At 56.7% G+C, this 11,202-nt stretch overlaps 1 protein-coding gene across 1 annotated transcript in view; it reads right to left on the bottom strand.

Annotated features, from left to right (window-relative positions):
• Window positions 1-524: 524 nt before the first annotated feature.
• Window positions 525-11,202, bottom strand: part of LOC308232642 (latent-transforming growth factor beta-binding protein 3-like) — a gene marked incomplete at both ends in the record, with an annotated part of 32,069 nt that continues 21,391 nt past the window's right edge. The window contains 3 exons of the mRNA XM_080639873.1: window positions 525-682; window positions 6,561-6,695; window positions 7,653-7,733. Coding sequence (XP_080495999.1) covers window positions 525-682; window positions 6,561-6,695; window positions 7,653-7,733 — 374 coding nt within the window. The remainder of the gene's footprint in view (window positions 683-6,560; window positions 6,696-7,652; window positions 7,734-11,202) is intronic.

Below are 11,202 nucleotides of genomic sequence, written 5' to 3'. Positions count from 1 at the left end.
TGCCCTCAATTACCCCAATTACCCCAATGCCCTCAATTACCCCAATTGCCCCAATTACCCCAATTGCCCCAATGCCCCCAATTACCCCAATGCCCCCAATTACCCCAATGCCCTCAATTACCCCAATTGCCCCAATGCCCCCAATTGCCCCAATGCCCCCAATTACCCCAATGCCCCCAATTGCCCCAATGCCCCCAATTACCCCAATGACCTCAATTACCCCAATTACCCCAATTGCCCTCAATTGCCCCAATGCCCCCAATTACGCCAAAGCCCCCAATTGCCCCAATGCCCCCAATTGCCCCAATGCCCTCAATTACCCCAATTACCCCAATTGCCCTCAATTACCCCAATTGCCCCCAATTGCCCCAATGCCCTCAATTACCCCAATTGCCCTCAATTGCCCCAATGCCCCCAATTACCCCAATGCCCCCAATTGCCCCAATGCCCCCCACTGCCCCCAGGAAAGGGAAGGCCGCGGCCGCGCTCTCGGGCTCTGGTTCATTGTTGGGGGGGGGGGGTGTTCAGCGGCGCTGGGGCAGGCAGAGGCCCCCGTGCGGCCGCGCACGCGCACTGCCGGCCTTGCAGGCGCAGCGGAAGGAGCCGCTCGTGTTCACGCAGCGCTCCCGGTCCTGGCGGCAGCGCAGGGCGGCGCGGCCCGGCTCGCGGCACTCGTCCACGTCTGCGGGCGGGGAGAGCCCGACACAGAGACGGCGAGGGCACAATGGGGACAATGGGGACACATGGGGACAATGGGGACACATGGGGACCCATAGAGACCCATAGAGACCAGAGAGACCATAGAGACCATAGAGACCATAGAGACCATAGAGACCATAGAGACCATAGAGACCATAGAGACCATAGAGACCATAGAGACCATAGAGACCATAGAGACCATAGAGACCATAGAGACCATAGAGACCATAGAGACCCATAGAGACCATAGAGACCATAGAGACCATAGAGACCCATAGAGACCATAGAGACCATAGAGACCCATAGAGACCATAGAGACCATAGAGACCATAGAGACCCATAGAGACCAGAGAGACCATAGAGACCATAGAGACCCATAGAGACCATAGAGACCATAGAGACCATAGAGACCATAGAGACCCATAGAGACCATAGAGACCATAGAGACCATAGAGACCCATAGAGACCATAGAGACCATAGAGACCCATAGAGACCATAGAGACCATAGAGACCATAGAGACCCATAGAGACCCATAGAGACCATAGAGACCATAGAGACCATAGAGACCATAGAGACCCATAGAGACCATAGAGACCATAGAGACCCATAGAGACCATAGAGACCCATAGAGACCCATAGAGACCATAGAGACCCATAGAGACCATAGAGACCATAGAGACCCATAGAGACCATAGAGACCATAGAGACCATAGAGACCCATAGAGACCCATAGAGACCCATAGAGACCATAGAGACCCATAGAGACCCATAGAGACCAGAGAGACCATAGAGACCCCATAGAGACCCCATAGAGACCCCATAGAGACCATAGAGACCATAGAGACCCATAGAGACCATAGAGACCATAGAGACCATAGAGACCCATAGAGACCATAGAGACCAGAGAGACCATAGAGACCCCATAGAGACCCCATAGAGACCCCATAGAGACCATAGAGACCATAGAGACCCATAGAGACCATAGAGACCATAGAGACCATAGAGACCCATAGAGACCATAGAGACCATAGAGACCATAGAGACCCATAGAGACCATAGAGACCAGAGAGACCATAGAGACCCCATAGAGACCCCATAGAGACCCCATAGAGACCATAGAGACCATAGAGACCCATAGAGACCATAGAGACCATAGAGACCCATAGAGACCATAGAGACCATAGAGACCATAGAGACCCATAGAGACCATAGAGACCATAGAGACCAATAGAGACCATAGAGACCCATAGAGACCCATAGAGACCATAGAGACCCATAGAGACCCATAGAGACCCATAGAGACCATGGAGACCCATAGAGACCCATAGAGACCATAGAGACCCATAGAGACCATAGAGACCATAGAGACCAATAGAGACCATAGAGACCCATAGAGACCCATAGAGACCATAGAGACCCATAGAGACCATAGAGACCATAGAGACCATAGAGACCATAGAGACCCATAGAGACCCATAGAGACCATAGAGACCCATAGAGACCCATAGAGACCCATAGAGACCATGGAGACCCATAGAGACCATAGAGACCCATAGAGACCATAGAGACCATAGAGACCATAGAGACCCCATAGAGACCATAGAGACCCATAGATACCATAGAGACCATAGAGACCCCATAGAGACCCATAGAGACCATAGAGACCATAGAGACCTATAGAGACCATAGAGACCATAGAGACCCATAGAGACCCATAGAGACCAGAGAGACCCATAGAGACCATAGAGACCATAGAGACCATAGAGACCATAGAGACCATAGAGCCCCATAGAGACCATAGAGACCATAGAGACCCATAGAGACCCCATAGAGACCATAGAGACCCATAGAGACCATAGAGACCATAGAGACCATAGAGCCCCATAGAGACCCATAGAGACCATAGAGACCATAGAGACCCCATAGAGACCATAGAGACCCATAGAGACCATAGAGACCATAGAGCCCATAGAGACCATAGAGACCATAGAGACCATAGAGACCATAGATACCATAGAGCCCCATAGAGACCATAGAGACCATAGAGACCCATAGAGACCCATAGAGACCAGAGAGACCCATAGAGACCCATAGAGACCATAGAGACCCATAGAGACCATAGAGACCCATAGAGAGAGACCCATAGAGACCATAGAGACCCATAGAGACCATAGAGACCATAGAGACCCATAGAGAGAGACCCATAGAGACCCATAGAGACCATAGAGACCATAGAGACCATAGAGACCAGAGAGACCAGAGAGACCATAGAGACCCATAGAGACCATAGAGACCATAGAGACCCATAGAGACCCATAGAGACCATAGAGACCCATAGAGACCATAGAGACCATAGAGACCCATAGAGACCATAGAGACCCATAGAGACCATAGAGACCATAGAGACCCATAGAGACCCATAGAGACCATAGAGACCATAGAGACCATAGAGACCCATAGAGACCATAGAGACCATAGAGACCCATAGAGACCATAGAGACCATAGAGACCCATAGAGACCATAGAGACCATAGAGACCCATAGAGAGAGACCCATAGAGACCCATAGAGACCATAGAGACCCATAGAGACCATAGAGACCATAGAGACCCATAGAGACCCACAGAGACCATAGAGACCCATAGAGACCCATAGAGACCATAGAGACCCATAGAGACCCCATAGAGACCCCATAGAGACCCATAGAGACCATAGAGACCCATAGAGCCCCATAGAGCCCCATAGAGCCCCATAGAGACCATAGAGACCATAGAGACCCATAGAGACCCATAGAGACCATAGAGACCCATAGAGACCATAGAGACCCATAGAGACCCATAGAGCCCCATAGAGACCCATAGAGACCATAGAGACCCATAGAGACCCATAGAGACCCATAGAGACCATAGAGACCCATAGAGCCCCATAGAGACCCATAGAGACCATAGAGACCCATAGAGACCCATAGAGACCATAGAGACCCATAGAGACCAGAGAGAGAGACCATAGAGATCCTATAGATGCCCCATAGACACCCATAGGCACCCCACAGACACCCCATAGTCACCCATTAGCACCCCATAGACACTCATAGACACCCATAGACACCCTTTGACACCCCACAGACACCCATAGACACCCATAAACACCCATTAGCACCCCATAGACACCCCATAGACACCCACAGACACCCATAGACACACATTGACACCCCACAGACACCCATAGCCACCCATTAGCACCCCATAGACACCCATGGACACCCATTAGCACCCCATAGACACCCATAGACACCCTTTGACACCCCATAGACACCCATGGACACCCATTAGCACCCCACAGACACCCATAGACACCCTTTGACACCCCATAGACACCCATTGACACCCCACAGGCACCCATAGACACCCATTGACACCCCATAGACACCCATAGACACCCATAAACACCCATTAGCACCCCATAGACACCCCATAGACACCCATAGACACCCATTAGCACCCCATAGACACCCCATAGCCACCCATAGACACCCATAGCCATCCATTAGCACCCCATAGACACCCCATAGACACCCCATAGACACCCATAGCCACCCATTAGCACCCCATAGACACCCATAGACACCCCATAGACACCCATAGACACCCATAGCCATCCATTAGCACCCCATAGACACCCATAGACACCCCATAGACACCCACAGACACCCATAGACACCCCATAGACACCCATAGCCACCCATTGACACCCCATAGACACCCATAGACACCCATAGCCACCCATTAGCACCCCACAGACACCCATAGACACCCCATAGACACCCATAGACACCCATAGCCATCCATTAGCACCCATAGCCACCCATTAGCACCCCATGGACACCCATAAACACCCATTAGCACCCCATAGACACCCATTAGCACCCCATAGACCCCCATAGCCATCCATAGACACCCATTAGCACCTCATAGACCCCCATAGCCACCCATAGACACCCATTAGCACCCCATAGACCCCCACAGCCACCCATTAGCACCCCACAGACCCCCATAGACACCCCATAGACCCCCATAGACACCCATTAGCACCCCATAGACACCCATAGACACCCATTAGCACCCCATAGACACCCATGGACACCCATTGACACCCCACAGACACCCCACAGACACCCCATAGACACCCATAGACACCCATAGACACCCATTAGCACCCCATAGACACCCATGGACACCCATTGACACCCCACAGACACCCCACAGACACCCCATAGACACCCCATAGACACCCATAGAAACCCTTTGACACCCCATAGACACCCCATAGACCCCCATAGACACCCATTAGCACCCCATAGACCCCCATAGAAACCCATTAGCACCCCACAGACACCCCACAGACACCCCATAGACACCCCATAGACACCCTTTGACACCCCACAGACACCCCATAGACACCCCATAGACACCCATAGACACCCATTAGCACCCCATAGACACCCATGGACACCCATTGACACCCCACAGACACCCCACAGACACCCCATAGACACCCCATAGACACCCTTTGACACCCCACAGACACCTCATAGACACCCATAGACACCCTTTGACACCCCACAGACACCCCATAGACACCCCATAGACACCCCATAGACACCCTTTGACACCCCACAGACACCCCATAGACACCCCATAGACACCCTTTGACACCCCACAGACACCCCACAGACACCCCATAGACACCCCATAGACACCCATAGAAACCCTTTGACACCCCATAGACACCCCATAGACCCCCATAGACACCCATTAGCACCCCATAGACACCCATAGACACCCATTAGCACCCCACAGACACCCCACAGACACCCCATAGACACCCCATAGACACCCTTTGACACCCCACAGACACTCCATAGACACCCATAGACACCCTTTGACACCCCACAGACACCCCATAGACACCCCATAGACACCCATAGAAACCCTTTGACACCCCACAGACACCCCACAGACACCCCATAGACACCCCATAGACACCCATAGAAACCCTTTGACACCCCATAGACACCCCATAGACCCCCATAGACACCCATTAGCACCCCATAGAGCCCCATAGACACCCATTAGCACCCCACAGACACCCCACAGACACCCCATAGACACCCCATAGACACCCTTTGACACCCCATAGACACCCCATAGACACCCATAGAAACCCTTTGACACCCCACAGACACCCCATAGACCCCCATAGCCACCCATACACACCCATTAGCACCCCATAGACACCCCACAGACACCCCATAGACACCCATAGACACCCTTTGACACCCCACAGACACCCCACAGACACCCCATAGACACCCCATAGACACCCATAGACACCCCATAGACCCCCATAGACACCCATTACCACCCCATAGACACTCCACAGACACCCCATAGACACCCATTGACACCCCACAGACACCCCATAGACACCCATTGACACCCCACAGACACCCCATAGACACCCATTGACACCCCACAGACACCCCATAGACACCCATAGAAACCCTTTGACACCCCACAGACACCCCATAGACACCCATAGCCACCCATAGACACCCATAGACACCCCACAGACACCCCATAGACACCCATTGACACCCCACAGACACCCCATAGCCACCCATAGCCACCCATAGCCACCCATAGACCCCCATAGACACCCCATAGACACCCCACAGACACCCCATAGACACCCCATAGACACCCATAGAAACCCTTTGACACCCCATAGACACCCCATAGCCACCCATAGACCCCCATAGCCCCCCCCTGGCCCCCCAAGCCCGGCGGGGGGCGCTCACCCAGGCAGCGGGTGCGGGCGGGGTCCGGCTGGAAGCCGGGGGGGCAATGGCAGCCCCAGGCCGGGATGGGCCGGAGGCAGAGCCCCCCCCCGGGGCACGGGCACTCGGCTGAGTCCTCCTCGGAGCTCTCCTCACCTGGGGGGGGAACGGGGGGGCCTGGGCCAGGGTCTGCGGGCTCGGGGGGGGGCCTTGGGGGGGCCTGGGGGGTCCCATTGGGTGGGTTCCATTGGGGGGTTCCATTGGGGGTTCCATTGGGGGTTCCCATTGGGGGGGTTCCATTGGGGGGTTCCATTGGGGGGGTTCCATTGGGGGGCCCATTGGGGGTTCCATTGGGGGGTCCCATTGGGGGGTTCTATTGGGGGGGTTCTATTGGGGGGCCCATTGGGGGTTCCATTGGGGGGTCCCATTGGGGGGTTCTATTGGGGGGGTTCTATTGGGGGGCCCATTGGGGGTTCCATTGGGGGGTCCCATTGGGGGGTTCTATTGGGGGGCCCATTGGGGGTCCTATTGGGGGTCCATTGGGGGGTTCCATTGGGGGGTCCCATTGGGGGTTCCATTGGGGGTTCTATTGGGGGTCCTATTGGGGGGTTCCATTGGGGGTTCCATTGGGGGTCCCATTGGGGGGTTCTATTGGGGGTTCCATTGGGGGTTCCATTGGGGGGTTCCATTGGGGGTTCTATTGGGGGTTCTATTGGGGGGTCCCATTGGGAGGTTCCATTGGGGGGTTCCATTGGGGGTTCCATTGGGGGTTCTATTGGGGGGTTCCATTGGGGGTTCCATTGGGGGGTTCCATTGGGGGTTCCATTGGGGGGTTCCATTGGGGGGTTCCATTGGGGGTTCTATTGGGGGTTCCATTGGGGGTTCTATTGGGGGGTTCCATTGGGGGGGTTCCATTGGGGGTTCCATTGGGGGTTCTATTGGGGGTTCCATTGGGGGTTCTATTGGGGGGTTCCATTGGGGGGGTTCCATTGGGGGGTTCCATTGGGGGTTCTATTGGGGGGTCCCATTGGGAGGTTCCATTGGGGGGTTCCATTGGGGGGTCCCCTTGGGGGTCCCTTTGGGGGGTCCCATTGGGGGGTGCTGGGGCCCCACCTCGGCGCGGCCCCCCCAGCGCCAAGGGGCTGACGTCCCAGAAGGAATTGCTCTCGCTCTGCGAGGACGAGCACTGGAGGCCTAGGGGGGGGCAGAGCTCAGCCCCACAGCCCCCACCCCACAGAGCCCCCCATGCCCCATAGAGCCCCCCATTGCCCATAGAGCCCCCATTGCCCCATAGCCCCCATTGCCCATAGAGCTCCCATTGCCCATAGAGCCCCCATTGCCCATAGAGCCCCCCATGCCCCATAGAGCTCCCATTGCCCATAGAGCCCCCATTGCCCCATAGCCCCCATTGCCCATAGAGCCCCCATGCCCCATAGAGCCCCCCATTGCCCATAGAGCCCCCATTACCCATAGAGCTCCCATTGCCCATAGAGCCCCCCATGCCCCATAGAGCCCCCATTGCCCATAGAGCTCCCATTGCCCATAGAGCCCCCATTGCCCATAGAGCCCCCCATGCCCCATAGAGCCCCCATTGCCCATAGAGCCCCCCATTGCCCCATAGCCCCCATTGCCCATAGAGCCCCCATTGCCCATAGAGCCCCCCATTGCCCATAGAGCTCCCCATGCCCCATAGAGCTCCCATTGCCCATAGAGCCCCCCATTGCCCATAGAGCTCCCATTGCCCATAGAGCCCCCCATTGCCCATAGAGCCCCCATTGCCCATAGAGCCCCCATTGCCCCATAGCCCCCATTGCCCATAGAGCCCCCCATTGCCCATAGAGCTCCCATTGCCCATAGAGCCCCCCATGCCCCATAGAGCTCCCATTGCCCATAGAGCCCCCCATTGCCCATAGAGCCCCCATTGCCCATAGAGCCACCATTGCCCATAGAGCCCCCCATGCCCCGTAGAGCTCCCATTGCCCATAGAGCCCCCATTGCCCATAGAGCCCCCCATGCCCCGTAGAGCTCCCATTGCCCATAGAGCCCCCATTGCCCATAGAGCCCCCCATTGCCCATAGAGCCCCCATTGCCCTATAGAGCCCCCATTGCCCATAGAGCCCCCCATTGCCCATAGAGCCCCCATGCCCCATAGAGCCCCCCATTGCCCATAGAGCCCCCATTGCCCCATAGCCCCCCATTGCCCATAGAGCCCCCATTGCCCATAGAGCCCCCCATGCCCCATAGAGCTCCCATTGCCCATAGAGCCCCCATTGCCCATAGAGCCCCCCATGCCCCATAGAGCTCCCATTGCCCATAGAGCCCCCATGCCCCATAGAGCTCCCATTGCCCATAGAGCCCCCATTGCCCATAGAGCCCCCCATGCCCCATAGAGCTCCCATTGCCCATAGAGCCCCCATGCCCCGTAGAGCTCCCATTGCCCATAGAGCCCCCATTGCCCATAGAGCCCCCCATGCCCCGTAGAGCTCCCATTGCCCATAGAGCCCCCATTGCCCATAGAGCCCCCCATTGCCCATAGAGCCCCCATTGCCCTATAGAGCCCCCATTGCCCATAGAGCCCCCCATTGCCCATAGAGCCCCCATTGCCCATAGAGCCCCCCATTGCCCATAGAGCCCCCATTGCCCCATAGCCCCCCATTGCCCATAGAGCCCCCATTGCCCATAGAGCCCCCCATGCCCCATAGAGCTCCCATTGCCCATAGAGCCCCCATTGCCCATAGAGCCCCCCATGCCCCATAGAGCTCCCATTGCCCATAGAGCCCCCATGCCCCATAGAGCTCCCATTGCCCATAGAGCCCCCATGCCCCATAGAGCTCCCATTGCCCATAGAGCCCCCCATGCCCCATAGAGCCCCCATTGCCCATAGAGCCCCCATGCCCCATAGAGCTCCCATTGCCCATAGAGCCCCCATTGCCCATAGAGCCCCCATTGCCCATAGAGCTCCCATTTCCCATAGAGCCCCTCATTGCCCATAGAGCCCCCATTGCCCATAGAGCCCCCATTGCCCATAGAGCCCCCATTGCCCATAGAGCTCCCATTGCCCCATAGCCCCCATTGCCCATAGAGCCCCCATTGCCCATAGAGCCCCCATTGCCCCATAGCCCCCATTGCCCATAGAGCCCCCACTGCCCATAGAGCTCCCATTGCCCATAGAGCCCCCCATGCCCCATAGAGCCCCCATTGCCCATAGAGCCCCCATTGCCCATAGAGCCCCCCATGCCCCATAGAGCTCCCATTGCCCATAGAGCCCCCATTGCCCATAGAGCCCCCATTGCCCATAGAGCTCCCCATTGCCCATAGAGCTCCCATTGCCCATAGAGCCCCCATTGCCCATAGAGCCCCCATTGCCCCATAGCCCCCATTGCCCATAGAGCCCCCATTGCCCATAGAGCCCCCCATTGCCCATAGAGCCCCCATTGCCCATAGAGCCCCCCATTGCCCATAGAGCCCCCATTGCCCCATAGCCCCCCATTGCCCATAGAGCCCCCATTGCCCATAGAGCCCCCCATGCCCCATAGAGCTCCCATTGCCCATAGAGCCCCCATTGCCCATAGAGCCCCCCATGCCCCATAGAGCTCCCATTGCCCATAGAGCCCCCATTACCCATAGAGCTCCCATTGCCCATAGAGCCCCCATGCCCCATAGAGCTCCCATTGCCCATAGAGCCCCCCATGCCCCATAGAGCCCCCATTGCCCATAGAGCCCCCATGCCCCATAGAGCTCCCATTGCCCATAGAGCCCCCATTGCCCATAGAGCCCCCATTGCCCATAGAGCTCCCATTGCCCATAGAGCCCCTCATTGCCCATAGAGACCCCCATTGCCCATAGAGCCCCCCATTGCCCATAGAGCCCCCATTGCCCATAGAGCTCCCCATTGCCCATAGAGCCCCCCATTGCCCATAGAGCCCCCATGCCCCATAGAGCTCCCATTGCCCATAGAGCTCCCCATTGCCCATAGAGCTCCCCATTGCCCATAGAGCCCCCATTGCCCATAGAGCTCCCCATTGCCCATAGAGCCCCCATTGCCCATAGAGCCCCCCATTGCCCATAGAGCCCCCCATTGCCCATAGAGCCCCCATTGCCCATAGAGCTCCCCATTGCCCATAGAGCCCCCATTGCCCATAGAGCCCCCATTGCCCATAGAGCTCCCCATTGCCCATAGAGCCCCCATTGCCCATAGAGCCCCCCATTGCCCATAGAGCCCCCATTGCCCATAGAGCTCCCCATTGCCCATAGAGCCCCCATTGCCCATAGAGCCCCCATTGCCCATAGAGCCCCCATTGCCCCATAGCCCCCATTGCCCATAGAGCCCCCATTGCCCATAGAGCCCCCCATGCCCCATAGAGCTCCCATTGCCCATAGAGCCCCCCATGCCCCATAGAGCCCCCATTGCCCATAGAGCCCCCCATTGCCCATAGAGCCCCCATTGCCCATAGAGCCCCCCATTGCCCATAGAGCCCCCCATGCCCCATAGAGCTCCCATTGCCCATAGAGCCCCCATGCCCCATAGAGCTCCCATTGCCCATAGAGCCCCCATGCCCCATAGAGTTCCCATTGCCCATAGAGCCCCCCATGCCCCATAGAGCTCCCATTGCCCATAGAGCCCCCATGCCCCATAGAGTTCCCATTGCCCATAGAGCCCCCA

The sequence above is a fragment of the Psittacula echo genome (genome assembly GCF_963264785.1).
Source record: "Psittacula echo genome assembly, contig: SCAFFOLD_166, whole genome shotgun sequence".
Lineage (NCBI taxonomy): Eukaryota > Metazoa > Chordata > Aves > Psittaciformes > Psittacidae > Psittacula > Psittacula echo.
Note: the sequence above shows the minus strand (reverse complement) of the source record. Positions and strands in the feature narration are given on the sequence as shown.